Source organism: Dipodomys spectabilis, unplaced genomic scaffold (assembly GCF_019054845.1).
Source record: "Dipodomys spectabilis isolate Male_0828 unplaced genomic scaffold, ASM1905484v1 ptg000576l, whole genome shotgun sequence".
NCBI classification, from domain to species: domain Eukaryota; kingdom Metazoa; phylum Chordata; class Mammalia; order Rodentia; family Heteromyidae; genus Dipodomys; species Dipodomys spectabilis.
Genome location: NW_024871253.1, coordinates 599,909 through 621,971, shown reverse-complemented (window position 1 = coordinate 621,971; position 22,063 = coordinate 599,909). Strand labels below are relative to the sequence as shown.

General features: G+C 49.0%; 1 protein-coding gene across 2 annotated transcripts; it reads right to left on the bottom strand.

Annotated features, from left to right (window-relative positions):
* Positions 1 to 1,070: 1,070 nt before the first annotated feature.
* On the bottom strand, positions 1,071 to 17,783 carry Alox12b (arachidonate 12-lipoxygenase, 12R type). Of its 2 annotated transcripts, none has more exons than XM_042670845.1 (15): positions 17,503 to 17,783; positions 15,818 to 16,022; positions 8,666 to 8,747; positions 8,431 to 8,523; positions 8,195 to 8,317; positions 7,572 to 7,675; positions 7,115 to 7,287; positions 6,774 to 6,917; positions 5,086 to 5,289; positions 4,805 to 4,891; positions 4,301 to 4,470; positions 3,749 to 3,870; positions 2,090 to 2,190; positions 1,455 to 1,625; positions 1,071 to 1,324 (listed from the first exon to the last, which is right to left on the bottom strand). In XM_042670845.1, the coding sequence occupies exons 1-15, from the start codon at positions 17,647 to 17,649 to the stop codon at positions 1,145 to 1,147; spliced, it is 2,106 nt and encodes a 701-aa protein (XP_042526779.1). In that variant the 5' UTR covers positions 17,650 to 17,783; the 3' UTR covers positions 1,071 to 1,144. The 2 variants fall into 2 exon arrangements, with proteins under 2 accessions (XP_042526779.1, XP_042526780.1); XM_042670846.1 differs by having other exon boundaries at positions 1,145 to 1,324; positions 8,455 to 8,523.
* Positions 17,784 to 22,063: the final 4,280 nt, after the last annotated feature.

The following is a 22,063-nucleotide window of genomic DNA, read 5'->3' as shown; positions in this document are numbered from 1 at the left end:
ACTAGGTAAACCAGTGCCAGATCTGGGGAAACCAAATGAAGTCAGAAAAGGAGGGGGCCTAGCATGAGCACTTGAAACTGTGTGCTGACTGAATTGGCTGGTGGGGAGGGGCGGTTAGTAATTGGGTGCCTAATATTTCCACATCTACTGCCAAAGGCCAGACAGACCTGCTAGCCTCATTCCCTTCAATGACAGGTACCAGATTGAATTAAGGGTATCCGGAAAACAAGGGCCAAGAGTAGTGCAGGTAGGAGATTTCAGGTTCAGGAAGCATGAAAAGGAATCTTGGGGACAGTGGATTGTGTTGGATGCAAGCACTCAGTAATTCTGGATTCCAGGAGGGTAGCTCTTGGAATGACTTGAGCTGGTGGATGTAGTTTAGGGTACTGTGGATTCCCTATGAGATGAAGCTTAGGGACTTGGAGTTGGCTAATTTTCTTTGTGCTGATCCTGGGGCTTGAAATGAAAGCTTGTTGCTTGGCTTTTTCTGCACAAGGTTGGCATTCTACCACTGGAGCCACACCTCCACTTCTGCTTTTCGCTGGCTAATTGGAGATAAGAGTCTCAGGGATTTCTCTGCCCAGTTCCCTTGGACTAGAGATCCTCAGATCTTAGCCTCCTGAGTAGCTAGAATTACAGCTATGAGCCACCAGCACCTGGCAAAATAAAATGTTTGTCTGAGTTTCTTGTAGGTTGGTGGCCTTTTGTTTGGGTGTTTGAGTGGTTTATGTTTCAAATTGGACTGGTCTCATATAGTCTGGCTTTTCTAAGTGGGTAGGACTTGAGTGGACTACATCCACAAGCAGCAGAAACTTCAGATGGGCCAGAATCGTGGGTTGGGCCATGGGTCCCAGATCCAAGCCTTCTTCGTTCCTCACCATCCCCTGCAGCACCTGACCACCTCCACCCATGCTTTCCTGAGCAAGTGAAAGGGGACTCCAGAGATAATCCAGGAACGGAACTAGAACCAGGGCGCTGCTCTGAGGCTGCCTGCACCCCTAGATGTTGGAGCCCAGAGCGCTGGCCAGCCGGCCAGACCCCACAAACTGCACTCACAGCCCCAGGGCAAGTGTTTGAAGTAATTTTATTGGAAAACTGGAGGTGGCAGGGCGGGGCGCAGGGGAGGTGGAGCGGGAGGGCGGGCCTAGATGGAGATGCTGTTTTCGATCAACACCGGGTCCAGGTAGTAGTAGGGGATGGGCAGGCACTTGTTGCGCTGGCGGATGTTGTGCGAGATCTCGGCCAGGCGCTGGCGGAAGGCCTCCATGCTCCTCCGCGGGCCTTCCTCCACGAAGTGGATGTCCGGGAAGTGGCCTAGCGGCCGCTGCGGGGAAACACAGAACCTCACGCTGGGACCCAGCCCGGAGCTCCTGCCCAAGCCCAAGCCGCAAGGCCAATTACCTCTGCCCTCCACCAGCTCCCTCCCACTCTATCCCCCACCCCTGACCCCGCACCCTGTCATCAGGCTCCCGACTGAGGGTCCAGAGAACCAAGAGCACGATGCACGTGGTCTTCACGTCCGGCAACGTGTCCATGTAGCTCTGAAAAGTGGTCAGCCCCTTGGCCTGCATCGGCGGGTTCCGCATGGATGATGGGAAGTTGGGCATCCAAGAGGTGAACTCCAGCTGAAAATGGAGGAGAAGATCTCATCCACCTGGCTCAGGTGTTGGGGCTGCGTTTGGGACTACAGTTGGGGTTAGGAGGCTGGGCCCAGGATTTTTGTTGTTGTTGTTGTTGTTTTTGTCGGTCGAGGGGCTTGAACTCTGGGCCTGGGCCTGGGCGCTGTTCCTCAGCTCTTCAGCTCAAGGCTAGCACTCTACCGCTTGGGCCACAGCGCCACTTCTGGCTTTTTCTGCTTAAGTGGTGCTGAGGAATCGAACCCAGGGCCTCATGCATGCGAGGCAAACACTCTACCACTGAGTCACCTTCCCAGACCCTGGGCCAAGGATTTTTAAAGTGAAACGGAGATAGAAGCTCAGACTTGGTTGAGACAAGTTGGGGCTGAGGCTGGGTTTGACTTTGGGATAGAGGCTAAGTTTCCCAGATCTGGGTTCTGGGGCTGGGGCTGGCCCTGGAGAGCACCAAGTACCTGGCCTGTGTTGACCGCTGCGTGCCTGGCAGAGCAGGTGTACATGACCATGGTGACATATTTAATCAACTCAGGTACTGTTCGCAGGCAGGTGGGAAAGCCTGAAAGGCAGGAAAAAAAACAGGCATGGTGTCATTCCGTACCCTGGCCTGGCTGCCCAGCAGAGGGCGCCTCCAATCCCAGCTTGACTTGCCAACACTCCAACTGCTGCCACCAGGCACAACCCATCTCCCAGGACTGAATCTTGGCATTTCCAGCTTCCAACTATGTCTGGATTTGTCTGCTACACCTGTCAGACCTGTCACCTCCCTCCTGGACATCACCACAGCACCACAGACTGTGTTCTGGCCACCAGTACAGCCTAATCCTCTACCCTATGAGCTCATCTCCTTGCTAGCCCCTCCATGGCCTCTCTGGCATTCTGGGAAATTCCAAACTGCCCCAGTTCTGGCACAGTAGATCTAACCACTAGCTGAAAGCAGCTCTCCCCACCCCAGGCCACGTAAGCCTCAAGGGGAGCACCTTCAGCTGTCTCACTCCCTTTTACCCCTGCAAGAACTACTTAGCATCCTATAGCTTCTCATTGCTGAGAGTGTGCCCAAGTAGCATGGCCTCAAGGCACCTTCCTTCCCTCTCCAAGAGACTGCCACTCTGCCCAGCTCCTCAGCCTCCAGCACACTGTGGTCTCCTGCTGCAGCTCAGACCCCATTTTTCAGTCCACAAGGCGTATTGCTAGCATGAGGCACTGAGACCCCTTGAGGTCGCTGTGAAATCTACCTCCAGCACCTGCACTCAGACGCTCAGTGGTCAGGCACATTGTCTTTCCAAGTCTCACTAAGCTGCCCTGGCTCCAGGGGAAAGGGCAGGAAGAACCCTGTGAAGATCTGAGGAGAGAACTAGGCACTAGTGAATCACACCTGTAATCCTCACTATTCAGACAGGTGAGATCTGAGGATCATGGTTTGAAGCCAACCCCAGCAGAAAAAGCCATGAAGCTCTTCTAGCAAAAAGCTGCAAGTGGAGCTGTACCTCAAATGGTAGAGTGCAGTCTTGAGCAATTAAAAAAAAAAGAAAGAAGAAAAGAAAAGTAGTTTGCCAGGCACAAGAGGAGCTATGGCTCAAAGTGGTAGAGCACTAGCCTTGAACAAAAAGTCTCAGGGAGCCAAGCATCGGTGGCTCACACCTACAATCCTAGCTACTCAGCAGGCTGAGATCTAAGGATCACAGTTCAAAACCAGCCGAGGCAGGAAAGTCCATGAGACTCTTATCTCCAATGAACCACCAGAAAATCAGAAGTGGTACTGTGTGGCTCAACATTGATAGAGCACTAACCTTGAGCAAAAAAAGGCTTAGGAACAGTGCACAGGCCCTAACTTTAAGCCCCACAGCCAACACCCCACACACACACCAAAAAAAAAGGCTCAGGGATATCACCCAGACCCTGAATGCAAGGCACACAACTGAAAAAAAAAAGCCAAGTGGGGGAGTTCAAGCCCCCAAAATACACACACACACACACACACACACACACACACAGATCAGAGGGCAGTACTTTAGCTTCCCATAAGAATATAGTCTCAGGCCCAGTGGGATAGTCATAGTGGACATACCTGGGACCACCCCTTAACCCCAAGCCCCACTGGGCTCTCGCATCCATACCTGAGCTTTCGCGCCCTAGGAGACACTCCTTGAATATCTCCTGTACCCAGCATTGCAATTCCGAGTCACCTTCCACAGCTGCGTCATTCAGGTAATAATAGGTGATGATCTCTGTCACATACCTGAGCAGGGGACAAGGGCCTCAGGTTGAGCCTCCCTTCCCCTTTGCAACTATGCTTCTCCCACACCCCCCAGATCACTCTGACTTTGGCTGGCCCCAGAATCACCCCAGCTGTGAGAGACAAAGACCCTATGGGGGTGGAGGTGGAGAGGGTTCCAGGCAAGGTGAGAAGCCACTCAGAGCTGTGTCCAGTGAGAGTCAGGGAAGATCCCCAAGCAACTCAGAATCCCAGAATGGTACTGAGCAACAGAGCTGAGCTGGGGATCCAAAGAAAGGACCCATGGGGGCCTAGGAAACAGGTGTGTGATGAACAGAGAGACCTTGAGCCTATCCCCATGGCCAAATCCTAACAGCTAAGCCCAGGTCCTCCAAAGATCTTAACATCTCCTCCAACATATCCCCTGCTAGTGCCCTGCTAGTTCCCACCTCACCTTTCCATTGCGTACCACACCGCTAAGCTGTCATCACGGTAATAATATCCGGGCAGGTCTTCAACCCCACGCTTCACAAAGTCATTGGGGATGAAGAGGCTGTCATAAGTGAGCTCTGACAGAGCCCGCACCATCACCTCAGCAAAGCCCTCCAGGCCCAGGGACATGGCCTGTGAAGGAGAAGGCCAAGCTTGGAGCGGGATGAATGTCTGCAAGGCCTGCCATCCAAGGGTGGCACCCAACTTTGCCCTCCAATCCTCTATGAGGGCACCTTCTGACCCCACGCCCAGCCCCTCCTACATCCGGGAGCCCTCACAGCCCAGACCAGCATACCAACCCCTGCTCCTGCCTCCTAGACAAAGCACCCACTCTAGCCAATCCCCTCCCTTCAAATCACCTCTCCAGGAACCAAAGGCAAATAAAGGTCTTGCTTTTAGTCTAACTAGGAAAGCAAAAGGAAACTAAGAGTCTAGCTTGTCAGGGCTGCGGGGGCAGAAGCCTTACCCTGGCAGAGAGCCCCCCTTCATTGAGGAGGAGGGCCCGCCCAATGCTGTTGATCTGCACGGTATATCGGGTGTGGGGAATGAGGAGCTGGACAGGAAGGCAATAAAGATCATGAGAGAAGGCTGAGGCTGTTTCCCAACAGCCTTAGCACCCCCATATCTGCAACATCAGACTCCCTTGTCTCTCCAGAGCCCCCAGATTATCCCAGAGCTTGGTGGATTCTCTCTGCCTGCTGAGCAGGCTGAGCAGATTTCCAGGGCTCCCTTCCCCAAAGCCCATACCTTGTATAGGGGGTGGCACATGGGTAGTTGCCTCAACAGGGCTAGGCAGAAGGCTTCCCCAATGAGGTGACTCTCCAGCAAGTGAGCAATGGCCTCATGGCTGTAGAATTCTGCATAGCGCACCCACGTCTTGGCCAGCAGCCAGTCCCACTCAGAGTCACTGGGCAGGAAGATAGGGCAATCAGGCCCGGGGGTCTGGCTGAGCTACAGGTGGGGAAAGAGGGAGAGCTGGTGAGAGCGGAGAACATACAAAAGCCCGCACGGCAGGAAGAAGGTAGAAGGGAGCTCCAACGCCACACCATCTCCACTCCAGCCCCTGACGCACGTCCTTCCCACGCTGGCCCTTGCTTTGCTCTCTGCTTGAAGTACCTTCCTTCTGTCCTTGTCACTACCAGGAAATTCTCGCTCGTTATTTGAGAAGCAGCTCACAAGATGAGCACCAGTGGCTCACACCTGTCATCCTAGCTAATCAGGAGGCTGAAATCTGAGGATCACAGTTTCAAGCCAGACTGAGCAGGAATCTCTTAGAGTCTTATTTCCAATTAACCACCAGAAAGAAAGAAATGGAGTTGTGGCTTAAGGGATAGAATGCTGGCCTTGAGCAAAAAAGCCAAAGGACAGCACTCAGGCCCTGAGTTGAAGCCCCAGCAGAAGAAGGAGAGAGGGGGAGAGGACGTGGAGGAGGAGGAGGAGGTGAGGAGGAGGAGGAGGAGGAAGAGGAGGAGGAGGAGGAGGAGGAAGAGGAGGAGAAAACCACCACCACTATGGCCACCTTTAGGTATATAGGTTGGGCAAGGATGCTCAGTCCCTGGGTAAAGGAGTCATCATTAAAATCTAGCCTGTACAGTTTCACTAATGTGCTATGAGCATCAGGACCAGGCTGGTACCCTAGAGGGATGCCCTTCTCCAATTTGCATATGATCCTGTGGGGAATCTCTGAAAAGGAAACATTTCAGTTTTCCTCCTAACCACTAGACACCAGCTGGAGAGCAACTACTTCTGTCTAGCTCTGTATTCCATCAGAAGCTCTTGGTCAGTTGGTGTTCTACCATGTGACTCATGCCCCCAGCCCTTTTTGTTGTTTATTTTTAACATTGGAGTCTTGTGGATTTTTTTTTGCCAGAGGCTGGCCTCAAACTCCATCATCTAAATCTCAGTCTCCTAAAGAGGTAAGATTACAGGTGTAAACCACTGGTACCTGGCCAGAGGATGGAGGAATGAATAAAAGAGTCAAGCTTAGGCCACAAAGTATATCCCCATCCGGTCATGTCTGAGCACATGCTCACAGCGTGCACACTCAATACTCAGGGGCTGTTGGACACGGGTGGCTCACATCTGTAATATTAGTGACTCAGGAGGCTGAGACTTGAAGATCATGATTTGAAGCCAATCAGAGCAGGAACATCTACAAGACCCCTATCTCCAACTAACCTCCAAAAAGCCAGAAGTGCAGGTGTGGCTCAAGTGGCAAAGCACCAGCCTTGAGCAAAATAAGCCAAGCAAAATTACAAGACCCAGTACCAGCACACACACACACACACACACACACACACACAGATCAAGATGTGCATATGTGTGTGTATGCACTCTCAGACGCACACAGGCACACATGCCCGCACAGGAACATTTGTGCACACAGGCTCCACACTTGCAAAAGGCTCACATAGCCCATTCCTTGCCCTGAATACCTGGATAGCAATGGGCATCATGTTGCCTTCGGGGCCAAAGTGCAGCAGGCAGAGGGGGGCACAATGATGTTGCTTGTGACCATTGAGCTCCACAGTGGGAATGCCCTCCAAGATGCGGTAGTCTGCCAGGTAAATGTTCCCCTTCTGGAAGAAAGCCATGATGGGAAGGCAGGTAGGCCCCAACATGACCTTCACCTTGGGTGCAGAGCGCACTGGATCCAAGGCTCAATGGGTGGACAGGGATGGAGAGTATAGGGAGGAATATGGGCAAGGTAGGACTTAAAGTGGTTCCTGAAGATTGTGGGGAGGCTGGCTGGGGCCTCCACAGGGAAGGACCTCACCTCCATCTCTGCTTGCAGGCATGTTCCCTCTCCCAGAAATGGAGCCACCATGTCATCTGTGACAGGGAATTTGTCCGGGATCTGTATGCAGCGCCGGATTAGGCCTGGATTGATGCCATTGAGGTACTGATAGCCAAAAAAAGTATCTTCTGCCCAATGCTTATACACGTATTCTGGGGAGAGGGGGAAGGGTGTGTGTCATACTGTGATCTAGCTCCCCTCAGAGATGGGGAGGCATGGGACAGAGGATGAGAGCAGCAAAAAGACTCAGGAGGACAAATGGAGCCCCCGACTTGGCCTCGAGGGGCCCAGGATGATGTTTGCCAAGAAGCTTCCAAAGAGGGGTACCCACCTGAGTCTCAAACACTCCCTCATTGCCCCCTCTCACATCCCACTGACCCCACAGGAAGTCCCACCTGGAACCTCAGGTTCTATTTGGGATGCCCCACCCCCATACCAGAGATGACTGTCTTGGTGGCAGGAAAAATGTTCTTAATGTCTTTTAGTCTCTTCCATGATCGCTTCCTGTCCACCAGGCCACGGACTTTGAATGCCAGTGCCCTAGGAGATAAGGTATAAGGCAAGATGGTCAGAAGATGCCTGGAGTTCTGGGATAGGGGGCAGGGCTACCATGCACTGCAGTCTCTGAATCTCAGGGTCTTGTGTTTCAAGGTCTCTGAGTGTCAAGTGGCAGATTTTCTATTCTGTCTAGCTCCTATGTCTTTCCTGGCCTGTTTGTTGGTTGTTCCAGGACTGGGGCTTGAACTCAGGGCCTAGGCACTGTCATTTAGCCTTTTCCGGCTCAAGGCTAATGTTCTACCACTTGAGCCTCAGATCCACCTCCAGCTTTTTGGTAGTTCATTGGAGATAAGCATGTCATGGACTTTCTTGCTGGAGCTGGCTTTTGAACCATGATCTTCAGATCTCAGGATCCTGAGTAGCTAGGATTACAGGTATGAGCCACCTGCACCGGGCATGGCATTCTAATCCCTGGGGTTTCCCTGAAGGGGAGCAGAGAGGATAAGATGGGGGAAAGTCTCCACAGGAGCCATCATTCTCCCCTCACTCATACACACTCACATGGGCCCCAGGCGGGAGAAGAAGGAGGCTGTCTTGATGAAGGAGTAACGGAGATTTGAATTCAGGAACTTGGTGGCTTTGATGTTAATGAGAATCGGGAATCCAGGAATATAACCATTCCATCTGTGGCAGAAGCACAGAGCTAGGACCTGGCATCTGGGGCCCAGGAGGTCAGGGAGGGGGCAAGAACCCAGATGTCAGCCACAGAGGGGCCCAGTCCAACTTTCTGTTCTTACTCTGGCCGGTTGGGGTTGCGGCACCTCCGGACAGGGGGATGGTAACTGGGAATGTGCACGTAGTTGGGAAGGCCGGGAACAAAGACCCTCCAGCTGCAAAAAGAAGCTGAGTTGGGGGAGAGCTGTGATGACAAAGTACCACCCTGGGGCACAGAAAGCCAAAGCCATCGCTGTCCCCCAACCTCCTGGGACCACCCCCACACACACACAGGCTCCCAGACCCTGCTGCCCTCACTGGTAGAAGTCCTGCTTGGCTCTGATCTCCTCTTGTCTGTGTTGCAGGAGAATGGGGAGTGTATCGTCTGCTGCTGTCTTTCCTGTAGGGAGACCAAGGAGGAAGCTCAAAGGCCAGCCCCCACCTCTACCCTCCCCTGCCTGCTGCCCACTTCAGAGACCCAGGAGTCCAGCTTCTGCTGAGAGAGTCCCTGTCCCCTGCCAAAATCTCAGGAGGAAGGATCATGAGGCCACTGCCTGCCTCCCTTCACAGCCCTGCTCTACCTCTGCTTCTGGAGATCCCTTGAAATATGAACAACAGACAGTTTGGGAAAATATATTAGGTATCAGGTACTTTGTAAACATTGGGCTTAAATTCATCATTTAAGTCACACAAGAACAACCTTTTGCCAGGAACTGATGGTTCATACCTGTAATCCTAGCTACTCAGGAGACTGAGATGTGAGATCCTGGTTCAAAGCCAGCCTAATAAGAAAAGTCTGTGAGACTCATTATCTCCAATTAACCAGCAAAAGTTGGAGGGAGAGATGTAGATCAGGTGGTAGAGCACCAGCCTGGAGTGAAAAAGCCAAGCCAGAGTATGAGACACTGAGTTCAAACAGTACCAGCACACACACATGCACAAAACAAAACAGAAAAGAAAGAAAAAGACAAGCCAGGTACAGGTGGCTCATTCCTGTAATCCTAGCTACTCAGGAGGCTGAGATCTGAGAATTGTAGCTCAAAGCCAGCCCAAGCAAGAAAGTCTGCGAAGCTTTTATCTCCAATTAATCACCAAAAAGCCAGAAGAGGTGCTGTGACTCAAGTGGTAGAGAGCTACCCTTGAGCACAAAAGCTCTAGGACAGTGCCCGGGCCCTGAGATCAAGCCCCAGAACCAGCACCAAAAAGGGATTTTAAAAAGAAAGAAAGAAAATAAGGGAAGAAAGAAAGAACAATCTCACAAAACAAGTGACTATTATTATAGACCTACAACCCCTTTCTGCAATCTAAATCATAAAAGAGTGTGGAATTCAAGTTTGTTTGCTTTATAGAAAATTCATTGAGGGGCTGGGAAGGTGGCTCAATGGTAGAGCACTTGCCTTGCATGCATGAGGCCCTGGGTTCGATTCCTCAGCACCACATAAGCAAAAAGAAAAAAGCCAGAAGTGGTGCTGTGGCTCAAGTGGTAGAGTGCTAGCCTTGAGCTGAAGAGCTGAGGGACAGCGCCCAGGCCCAGAGTTCAGGCCCCACGACCAGACCCCCCCAAAAAAAAGAAAAAGAAAATTCATTGGTTAGTATAAAGCTGCTCCAAATTTACCCAAGGATATGCAGTCTTTATTTAACTTATCTGGTATAATTGTTCATAGTCTTTATGAGAAATATCAGTGTATTTGATCAATGGTCTGATGTGTGGTGGTAGAAAATATACTCTCTCTATCTCCATCTCTCTCTCTCTTTCTCTCTCTCACTAAGCACCCTTAATCTCCAGAACCAAAATGTTATAAACCTTGAAACTATTGTGTGTGTGTGTGTGTGTGTGTGTGTGTGTGTGTGTGTGTGTGTGTGTGTGTGTGTGTGTGTGTGTGTGTGTGTGTCCTGGGACTTAAACTCAGGGCCTAGACCTCCCTCCCTCACCTGGCTTTTTCACTCAAAGCTGGTGCTCTACCACTTGAGTACTGCCATTTCTGGCTTTTTGCTAGTTAACTGGAGATGAGTCTCAGATTTGTCTGCCTGGGCTGGCTTCAAACAGTGATCCTCAGATCTCAGCCTACTGAATAGCTAGGATTATAGATGTGAGCCACCAGTAGCTACAATCTGGAACTTTTTGAGTGTGTCCACATGATGCCACATGTGGAAAATTCCACACTTGACCACATGTGATGTATCAGTCAGAATGCAAGTATGCCAGAAATATTAAAATTGCTTTGGACAATATACACAAAGTGTATATAAAACATAAATGGATTTCATGATAATAAGACTTGAGCCACTTCCTCAAGATAGCTCACCTACAACATGTAGGTGGAGACAGGAGGGAAAAACTTGGAGAGGGCAAGAGGAAGGGTGAAATTGTCCAAAAAGAAATATACTCATCACCTGACTTGTGTAACTGTAACCCCTCTGTACATCACCCTACCATAACAATAAAAAGACAATACTAAAGAAAATCTAAAATCCAAAGTATTTTTGGTTCCAAACGTTTCATATAAGAGATACTAAACTGATAGATAGGTAAAGATATATCTGTATATCTACATATTACATACAAATATACATAAGTAAATACTAAACTGATAGGTAGATAAAGATATATCTGTATATCTACATATTATATACAAATATACAGAAACACATATGTATGTGTGTATATATATATATATGCATCTTCTGTAAAAAAAAAAAATCTCAGTATCAGAATACCCTATGCCCCAACACTCTCAAGCTAAAGAACTAAACTGCCATAACCATCTTACAAAGTGTCAGTGAGAAGCCGGGCACTGGTGGCTCACGCCTGTAATCCTAGCTACTCAGGAGGCTGAGATCTGAGGATTGCGGTTCAAAGCCAGCCCAGGCAGGAGAGACCGTGAGACTCCTATCTCCAATAAATCACCAGAAAACCGGAAGTGGCGCTGTAGCTCAAGTGGTAGAGCGCTCGCCTTGAGCTGAAGAGCTGAGGGACAGCGCCCAGGCCCAGAGTTCAAGCCCCACGACCGACAAAAAAAAAAAAAAAAACAAAGTGTCAATGAGCTATATGTAGGAAAAATTAGCCATGTTGAAATTGACCCAAGGCAGGCTGATTTAGACCCTCTCCATCCTACTCAGTAACAACCAGGATAGCTGGGAAGCCGTTTTGAAATTCCTTTTAGGCTTTATGTAGGTCCTGGGGTGTGTGTGTGTGTGTGTGTGTGTGTGTGTGTGTGTGTGTGTGTGTGTGTGTGTGTGTGTGTGTGTTCATGCTTGTACACATGAGCGCAGGAGCACTTTCCTTTAGTATTTTCACTCAAGGCTAGTGTTCTATCACTAGGGCCACAGCTCCACTACTGGCTCTTTCTGTTTAACTAGAGCTAAGAGTCTCACAGACTTTCCTACCCTAGCTGACTTTGAACTGTGATCCCCAGATCTCAGCCTCCTGAGTAGCTAGGATTGCAGGTGAGAGCCACCATAGCTCCATTTTAGATGAAGGCACTGGAGCTTGAAAGAATGAGGACGTGTACCTAGATGCCCAAAGATGGAGCTGACATTGCCTGTGTTTCTCCAGCCTCCTGCCTAGCTGCCCCCAGGCTGGGTAGTGCTGTCCCTGCGGCCTATCCTTCCCAAAGGCCTTCATCTTTGCTACTGTCTCCCCCCTCCTTCTGTCACAGCTCTTGCTGCATTCTGGACGAACGGTGTCCCCTAGAGTTGTACAACCCAGAGTCTCAAACTTGGCTTCATTCCCAGGGCAGAAGCCTCACACCTTTGAGGGCCCAGCAGGTGACTCAAGTCTCCCTGCCCTGGTGTTGCGTGGCAGCCACCCCACCCAACCTCATTCCTGCCCAGCCAGCCAGAGTAACCATGGCTTGTCCCCAGCTTCCATGTCACTGACTTATCATCGTGAGAAGGCACTCAGTGTCCCCAATGAGACATCCCTAGGCCTTCTGTCCCTTCACACCTGCCTCCTTTCCCTGAGTTGGCTGTCTTCCCTCTTCCCAGAAGATGACAGCATGGAGAAACAAGAAATCAAAGAGAGTAGTCTGCTGCAGGAAGGTTGGGGCTCCAGGGACTCGGGATCTGGGCGGGGGGGGGCCTCAGCTCTGCCCTCCCCTTGTACCTACTGTAAAGAAAGCCAGTAGAAGCTCAGAGGTAGGAGTAAGAGTTACCAGAGAAAAGATCCTCAGGCTCCATGGAGCAATCCCATTTAGGAAGCTGACAAAGCAGCCAGACAGAGGGCTCTGGCAGGGGCAGGTACATGGAGGTCAGGTACGTGGGTCCTGTGAGTCCTGTTCCTTTCCCATAGATCAACCAAACAACCTGAAGATACAGTGGACAGACTTGCCCTGTTACCAGGAGGAGCCTGATGGTTAATATAAATAACAAGGCCAGGTGTGTGTGTGTGTGTGTGTGTGTGTGTGTGTGTGTGTGTGTGTGTGTGTGTGTGTGTGTGTGTGTGTGTGTATACACATGCATGCCAGGATTAGGTCTTGAACTCAGGGCCTGGAAGCTCTCCCTTAGCTTCTTCACTTAAAGCTAATGCTTTACCACTTGACCCACAGCTCCACTTCCAGATTTTTTAGTGGTTAATTGGCACTGGTGGCTCACACCTGTAATCCTAGCTACTCAGGAGGCTGAGATTTCAGGACCACAGTTCAAAGCCAGCCCCAGCAGGAAAGTCCATGAGACTCTTATCTCCAATTAACCACCAGAAAACCAAAGTGGCACTGTGGCTCAAATGGTAGAGTGCTCGCCTAGAGCTGAAGAGCTGAGGGACAGCACCCAGGCCCAGAGTGCACACCCCACAACTGACCAAAAAAAAAGTCTCAGGGGGCTGGAAAGTTGGCTCAGTGGTAGAGTGCTTGCCTTGCATGCATGAGGCCCTGGGTTCGATTCCTCAGCACCACATAAGCAGAAAAAGCCAGAAGTGGTGCTATGGCTCAAGTGGTAGAGCCTCGCTTTGAGCTGAAGAGCTGAGGGACAGCGCCCAGGCCCAAAGTTCAAGCCTCACAACTGGCCAAAAAAAAAAAAAAGTCTCAGACTTTCCTACCTGGACTGGCTTTGAACTATGATCCTCAGGTTTCAGCCTCATGAGTAGCTAGAATAACCTACCAATGCCCAGGTAAAGGCCCTTTAGTGGAAGAAGGGTGGGCCTTTACTGGGATAAGGGGGATGTTTTGGAATAACAGTATATCCTATCAGAGAAATAAGCTGTCCCCTTAGGGAAATAAGAGTCCTCTGAAGCAATAAAACAGCCTATCAGTGTTGCAAATGCTCAGTTAGTACTGGGGGCATGACTTAGTGCCTGCCTAATATGCTTGAGGCTGTGAGTTCAAAATCCAATAACATACACACACACACACACACACACACAGAGCTCAATTAGAAAACTATCACAAGGGCTAGGAATGTGGCTATGTGGCAGAGTGCTTGCTTAGCATGCATGAAGCCCTGGGTTCAATTCCTCAGTACCACATAAACAGAAAAGGCTGGAAGTGGCGCCATGACTCAAATGGTAGAGTGCTCGCCTTGAGCTGAAGAGATGAGGGACAGTGCCCAGGCCCAGAGTTCAGGCCCCACACCTGACCAAAAAGAAAAGGAAAGAAAGGAAAAAAGAGAAAAGAAAGAAAGAGAGAGAAAGAGAAAGAAAGAAAGACAGGAAGGAAGGAAGGAAGGAAGAAAGAAAGAAAGAAAGAAAGAAAGAAAGAAAGAAAGAAAGAAAGAAAGAAAGAAAGAAAGAAAGAAAGAAAGAAAGAAAGAAAAGAAAGAAAGAAAGAAAGAAAGAAGCCGGGTGCTGGTGGCTCACGCCTGTAATCATAGCTAGTCAGGAGGCTGAGATCTAAGGATCACAGTTCAAAGCCAGCCAGGGCAGGAAACTTCGTGAGACTCTTGTCTCCAATAAACCACTAAAAAACCAGAAGTAATGCTGTGGCTCAAGTGGTAGAGCGCTCACCTTGAGCTGAAGAATGCAAGGAAAGCACCCAGGCCCTGAGTTTAAGCCCCACAACAAAGAAAGAAAGAAAGAAAGAGAGAGAGAGAGAAAGAAAGAGAGAGAGAGAAAGAAATAGAAAGAGAGAAAAAGAGAGAGAGAAAGAAAGAAAAAGAGAGAGAAAGAAAGAAAGGGAGGGAGGGAGGGAGGGAGGAAGAAGGAAAGAGGGAGGAAGAAGGAAGAAAGGAAGGAAGGAAAGAAAGGATGGAAGGAAGGAAGGAAGGAAGGAAGGAAGGAAGGAAGGAAGGAAGGAAGGAAGGAAGGAAGGAAGGAAAGGGAGAAAACTATTACAGGCTCATGCCTAGCTACTCAGGAAGCTGAGATCTGAGGATCACTGTTCAAAGTCAGCTCTGTTCAAAGCCAGCTCAGACAGCCAAATCCAAAAGACTTTTTTTTCTTTTTCTTTTTGTTGGTCATGGGGCTTGAACTCAGGCCCTGAGCACTGTCCCTGAGCTCTTTTGCTCAAAGCTAGTGGTCTACCACTTTGAGCCACATCATCACTTCTAGTTTTTTAGTGGTTTATTAGAGATAAGATTCCCATGGACTTTCCTGCCCAATCTGGCTTTGAACTACGATGCTCAGATCTCAGTCTCCTAAGTAGCTAGGATTACAGACATTAGCCACCAGTACCTGCCCAAAGACTCATCTCCAACTAACCAGAAAAAAAAAAAAAAGGAACTGGAAGTGAATGTTTGACTCAAGTGATTTAAGCACCAATCTTAACCACCACCTCCCCCCAGAAAAAGCCAAAGGAAAGTACAAGGCCCTAAGTTCCGTATGGACATGCACACAAAAGAAAAGAAAAAGCCAGGCGCTGGTGATCAACACCACAAAAAAAGAAAAGAAAGCCATAAAGCTAGAGCACCATGTTCTCTAGGAAGGCCCGGCGCTCTGAGAGCTGTTAGGTGAAGGTCCAGCTGGAATGAAATCTCATTACTCCCTGGAGTAACAGGGAGGCTTTTTGGAGCCACAAGGTATGCTCTCTCCCATGATCAACAGCATATCCTGTCAGAACAGCACAATGTCTGGACCCAGAGTAACAAAGAGTCTCTGTATCAAGCCAAGGGGACTGTGGCTCACGCCTGTAATCCTAGTTATTCAGGAAGCTGAGATCTGAAGATCACACAGTTCAAAGCCAGCCCAAGCAGAAAAGTCTGTGAGACATCTTATTTCCAACGCACCACCAAAAAGCCAGAAATGTTACTGTGGATCAAGTGGTGTACAGAGCCATCCTCAAGCAAACATGCTAAGGGACCTGAGTTCAAGCCCCAGCATTGGTGTGTGTGTGTGTGTGTGTGTGTGTGTGTGTGTGTGTGTACATGTGCGCGTATATGCTGAGGGTGACTTCTGGTCCTCTTTCTTTCTGGTCCTTCTTCTTTCCATCCGGTTTCATAGCCTCAAACTGGGCCCATGGCAGGAAACGCCCAGGCGTCCCAGTGCCTACTTGGCCTGATGGAAGCCTGCAGTAGCCATGGAATGGAGTGACGTAGGCTCACCTGTGGCCTCCCGGAGCGCCAGGGTCTCATAGCCATCCATCCACTGGTAGGCGGGGAAGTGATAGACGTGGCCGTTGGGAGCACAGATCTGCACGTAGTTGCAGTACCACGGATTCTTGGGGAAGAAGGAGTAGCGCTCTTTGTGCAGGCGGATGATGATGAGCTCCCCCAGGTCCTGCTGGCACCGCACAGTGTACTCGTCCACCTATACAGGACCCACCCAGTTAGCTGAGCAGCTGGACCTGACCCCAGATCCTCAGGCCTCCCACTGAGCTGAGCCATCACCCTAGCCCTGTTCATGCTGGGTGATGCTCATCTCCTGGGCTGAGGTGGGCAGAGAGGTGGAATGCATACCTGATTGTTGGGCTCCCCTCTCACCACTACTCCCCAGTTTGTCTATCTCCTGTTGGGTACATCTACCCAGGGCTGAGCAGGATCCTACCTCTTCCATCCTCTCTTTACCCCCAGCTCCTGAACTCCCATCCTCAATCACCTCATCTCCCAATCACTTGAGGTTGTAGGTACCTGTGGACCCCCAGGAAATCTAAGAAAGGTCAGGACTCCCCAAACCATTTACAATGGCTATTTAATTCCTACAGTCAGCCCATCTCCTACTTCTCAATGAAGATGAAGAAATTCTAGAAATGGAGGAACCTATTCAGGTCACATAGCAGCAGGTGGCTATTAAAATCAGCATCAAGTCTAAGGGCCCACAAAGAGTGGCTTCCAGCACAGGGCAAGCAGGTCTCCACTGGATAGGCTGGTCTGATGCCATTCGAAGTCACAGGGAATCCAATGCAAATTTAAGCCAGTTATGTTGCAACTTGGTTTAAAAGAGTGAGTAAGAATGAGAGAGAACAACGAGGATGGAGAAAGAGGCAATGAAAAGGAATGAGAAGGGAAGAATGGAAAAAAGATTGAAAGAAGGATGGGTGGAGAGGGAGGAAAAGGACCAAGGGGAGGAAGAGAGAAATAAGAAAAGGGGATTGGAGCTGGTTGAAAGGGATGAGAGCTGGCTCAGTAGCTCACACCTGTAATCCCAGCTACTCAGGAAGCTAAGATCTTAAGGACAGCAGTTCAAAGCCAGCACAGACAAGAAAGTCTGTGAGACTTTTATCTCCATTAACTACCAAAAAAGAAGAAGTGGAGCTGTGGCTCAAGTGATAGAATTCTAGCATTGTGAAATAAAAATAAAAAAAAACGAAGTTTAAGCCCCAGTATAGGCACAGAAAAGAAGAAAGGAAGAAAGGGAAAGAAGAAGAAGGAAGGAAGGAAGGAAGGGAGGGAGGGAGGAAGGAAGGAAGGAAGGAAGGAAGGAAAAAGGAAGGAAAGAAGGAAGGAAGGAAAGAAGGAAGGGAAAGAAGGAAAGGAAGGAAGGGAAGGAGGGAAGGAAAGGAAGGAGGGAAGGAAGGAGGGAAGGAAGGAAGGAGGGAAGGAAGGAGGGAGGGAAAGAAGGAAGGAAGGAAGGAAAGGTGGAAGGAAGGAAGGGTGGCAGAGACCAGTAAAGTGTTAGAGTATAGAGCCAAGTGTGGATGTGGCATCTAGAACCACTTAGAAGCCTATAGCCTTCAGAGCTGTTGCTTGGTTCTCTAGACTCAAAGCCAAGTTCTGTCCCTCCCCTATACACCTCCATTCCTCCTGCAAGACACACACACACACACACACACACACACACACACACTCACCGCCCCAGTAGCAAAGTCTCTCCCAAAGTGGTTCAGCAGCTGTTTATGGCTCTCTCCTTGAGTCCCCACGATGGTCAGTGAAATGGAGTCCAGTGTTCCCGACATGAGGTCAGTGCCCGTGGCCACCTTGACTTTGTAGGTGGCCATGGCTGCTCTTCAGGAGACAGGAGGGAGCTCAATCTCAGGTGCTGTGTAAGGATTACACAGGGAGGCCAGTGTAGGTAAGAAACACCAGGCACAGAGAGAAATGGACAGGACCAGCCTCTGCAGTGGAGGAAAGATGCTGGAGTCTGGAGTCCCTGCTGCCCTGGGCAGGAGGGCAGGATGTGAGCTGGGCAGGCTGGGCTGGGCTGAGCCTGTGGCAGGTGTGCAGGCGTCTGCACTGGAGCTGTGGTTGTAGGTTGGGAGGAACCTCAGGCAAAGCTCTGGGTCTGCCTCCTAGAGGGTGGAGAAAAGATGCCATGGCTGTGGCTGAAGGAGCCTTCAGGGTGTGGGAGCCAGTCCAGCCTGAGTCAGGGCCCCAGGGAAGTTGGGGGAGGGGGCTGGGCTGAGCCACCAGATCTTTATCTGACTAATAAGCTCCTTCCTCCAGCTCGCCCCCATTGGCTGCAGAGCCAGGTACCCTGATGATCAGGGCCATAGGCAGGGGTGACCTGCATTGGAGGGCAGGGGATATGGTATGAACCTGCTGTCCAACTGGCCTGCTCCATAAATAGGCCTATTCTTCTGCCCCCAAACCCATAATCCTTTACAAGAAAGGTGGTTGGTGTGGAAGTCAGGGCTCAAGGACCACATGGGCAAAGAAATGTCCCCAAGATATTAAAGAGAAAGGTAATTAGGGATATCTGAGAGAGTATCTATTGCTTCCTTCCAGGCCAGGACAAGTTGAAGAGGGATTGAGGAAGAAGGCAGTTGGAAAAAAAATTTCAGGGGCAAGAATTAAGCTAAAATACAAAGGATTTAGCTACATGGCAGAATATAGATATAGATATATAGATACATTATATAGTATAGTATAGTATAATTTATTATTATGTAATTATTAATAGTATTATGTATTATATATTAATCTGTATGTGTTAATTTAATATATGTTAACATGGTATTTTAATATATTATTTAAATATATACATATATGTGTGTGCATATATATGTATATGAATGTGTATGTATATATATATAGATATAGATATAGATATAGATATATATAGTGGTTGTGAATGAATCCTATAAAGGATATAAAGTTCCAGAACAGACAAAACAAGACACAACTTATACAATTCAGAATAGAGAGAGTACTTCTGGAATGGGAGAACCACATAAGCTGGATATGATCTCTCTTGATCTGGGTGGTAAATAGGACACTTGATGCATTTTTACTATGTCTAAGCTATCCCTCAATTTTATAAAGAATACACCCTACCAGGAAAAAAGAAAAGAATGAAGTTAGAAAATGAGTGGAATGAGGGTCAGGCATCAATGGAATTAACTTTGTCAGAAGCCAAGCCCTCCCTCCCTCTCTTCCTCCCTTCTTTCCCTTTGCAGATGTACATTAAGCACACTAGTTTAGGCATTGCAGATACCGGAAAGAAAGGACATATACATGGAGCTTACTGAAGAGCTAGAAGAGAAGGATCAGCAAACAATTTGTTCACTACCATCTTGGGTAGTGCTATAAAAATAAACAAGCAAGTAAGGAAAGAAAGAAACCCAGAGTGGGAGAGGGTTGGAACCGATTTCTGATGGAATCTTACAGCCAGATCCATGAGGGCCAAGACAGGAAGCAGGCGGCAGGTATATACAGGAGCAGTGATGGGAGGGGATCCCAATTCTATTCTCAGCACATACCATTTGGGACCCAGGGAGAGTAAGGAGAGAGTCACATTCCCATCCCCTTCTTCTGGACCTGCCCTCTTTCCTTCTGCCTCTCTGAGGCAGCACCTGCCAACCAGGAAGTACCAGCCCTGGTTTCCTCCCTGGTGGCACCCTCCTTGTGTCACCATTGAGGAAAGGTCATATGGTACCCATGCCAAGTGATGGCCAAAGAGGACTGAGATTCTGAGATGGAGAGTAGGTTCTGCTGAACTAAGGATACTGGGTCTAACTGGTGCCATCTTGGCAATGTGGTGGAAGATACGGAATTGGGTCTAACTGGCACCATCTTGGCTTCTTGGTAGGTAAAGGTGGAGTCCCACCCCCCAGGTGATGGGTGTGCCTAAATCCTAGAGGCAGGGCAAGGACTTGGACAATAGGTTACCAAAACTTCCAGACCTATACCGTGAATTTGTGAGACCCTTTGAAATCTCGAGCTGCCTGTGATCCTGCCGCCCACCATGACCCTATTTAGGCCCCAATCAGTTTAGCCTCTGTTTTGCACCATTCCTCATGTCTCCTGGCTCTCCTCAGGTAACCACGGTGTCCCTCTTCAACTCTCCATTAAAGTTGATCTAGTTTGTTGAGATTGTTTTTCTGCTCTTTCTTTATTCTCCTCCTCTCATGGCTCAGTTTCCTAACAGTATTTTTGTTGTTGTTGTTACTTGTGGGGCTTGAACTCTGGGCCTGGGTGCTATCCCTCAGCTCTTCAGCTCAAGGCTAGTGCTCTAGCACTTGAGCCACAGAGCCATTTCCGGTTTTCTAGTGGTTTATTGGAGATAAGAGTCTCACAGAGTTTCCTGCCTGGGCTGGCTTTGAACTGTGATCCTCAGATCTCAGCCTCCTGAGTAGCTAGGATTACAGGCGTGAGCCACCAGTGCCCGGCTCCTAACAGTATTAAGTGTATACAGGGCAGCAAGTTTTGGGAGGATATGTGTCTGCCTGTAGTTGCTGGCTTTCCAATAAAGACTTCCTATTCACCCTCTCAAAATATGGCCTCTCTGTATCTCGCGATCAAATTCCCGTATAACATTGCGGGTTTGGGGTTGAAACAGGAATGGGGATGAGGCTAGAATTCTGTTGAGGAATCCAGATGTGGTAGGAGTTAGGGACTGAAATGACCTTTTCAAGGCTCAGATCTGCTCATGTCACCCCCTACACCCCGCCAAGCCTGATCAAGCTTAGCAGTAGCTCTTTCTTATCTTTGGGACAATACTATAGGCATTTCCCATGAACACAGTCTCTCCTGTGTGCCCAGGAGAATACAGGGTAAGCAACCAAATCCTAGCTCACATTCTAGTAAGGGAACCAGACAATATTATTTCATATCAAATGAATTAAATAGTAATTAGAACCAGGGAAGAAAAAATAAAAGGAGAGGAGGATAATAGGAAGCAAAGAAGCAGACTGAGAGTGAAAGCTCACTGGCAGAATGATTGTCCATTATATGTGAGGGCTTGGGTTCAATCCCCACCAAAAAACCTGCTTTTATAAGTCCTAACTTAACTATCAATGACTCTCACATCTCTAGAGCAAGCATCTTTGATTTGTGTCTGTTTTTCCTACTAGATTAGCCTGTCTAATGGAAATCTGCTTTATTCTTATAACTCAATGTTGCTCCCATGGCTTGGTCCACTGACCACCCTCCTCCTGGGAGAACCTTCCTGCAGTTCTTCAGCCCATTCTTCAGCCTGGAATATAAATCTAAATGTAAAACCCACTCTCCCATTCCCTCTTCAGGTGACAGGCACCTGAGTTCCAGCAAGCAGGCCAGCTGTGACATCGTAACAGGTTCATGAAACAAGGCCATTTCAGGCCTAATCTAGTACCTCTGGTAAAGCTCTTTCTTTATTCTAATAGCCTCATGACTCGGTTTCCTAACTGATGATATGGAAACCTGGAACAGAGTTCCCTGGAGGACTCCCATCCTTGAAAAGGATGGCATCCACCTCCTCTTCCTCCCCAGCAGCTTTGTGAGAGCCAGCTGGTCCCTCCTGCTTATTATGACTCAGTGGTAGCCTGAATGCAACCCAGAGCACTGGGCTCTAGTTGACTGATTGCCATGTAAGAGAGACTAGGTCTTGGTGTAGAACTATATTGACTTCATTGGTAAACTCAATTGTAAGACCACTAGGAACTTCTCTCTGTGTATGGAACTCTGAAGCTGAGCTTGGAAACCTGGAAAAGGTTTGAGAGGTTGGAATGCCACCTCAACAGCACTTGAAATGCTGAGAGCTGGCCTTGGAAGTGTTAAAACAGCTCTGGAGAGGGTTAAGAGACTGGTATGCCACCCCCTTCCTTATTGATGGATAGACTGGGAGCTGGACCTTCTATGCTAGGGACCTTGAAGGCTAAAGTGTAACATATGTCTGGACTTTGCCTAGGCTGCAGTCTCCTGTCTCAAAAGAATAAGTAAGGAAACCAGTGTTCTTCACAATCTCTGTTTTGGCTCTGATTTAATATTAGCATAGATGGGGTTTTTTTTTACATGTATTCATGGTAACCTTCCCTGTGTGAACTCAAATAAATACATTTGCTTGTGAGAATTCAGGGCCCAAGTGCCAGTGAGCCTTGGGACCTCTGGTCCCCACTGAATTTCTTTGTCTCTACACCTGTCTCTGTATTTTCTAATTTTCTTCAGCCTGGTATCCCATTCCCCTGTCTCAGGTTGTAATTAGCAACATCTCTC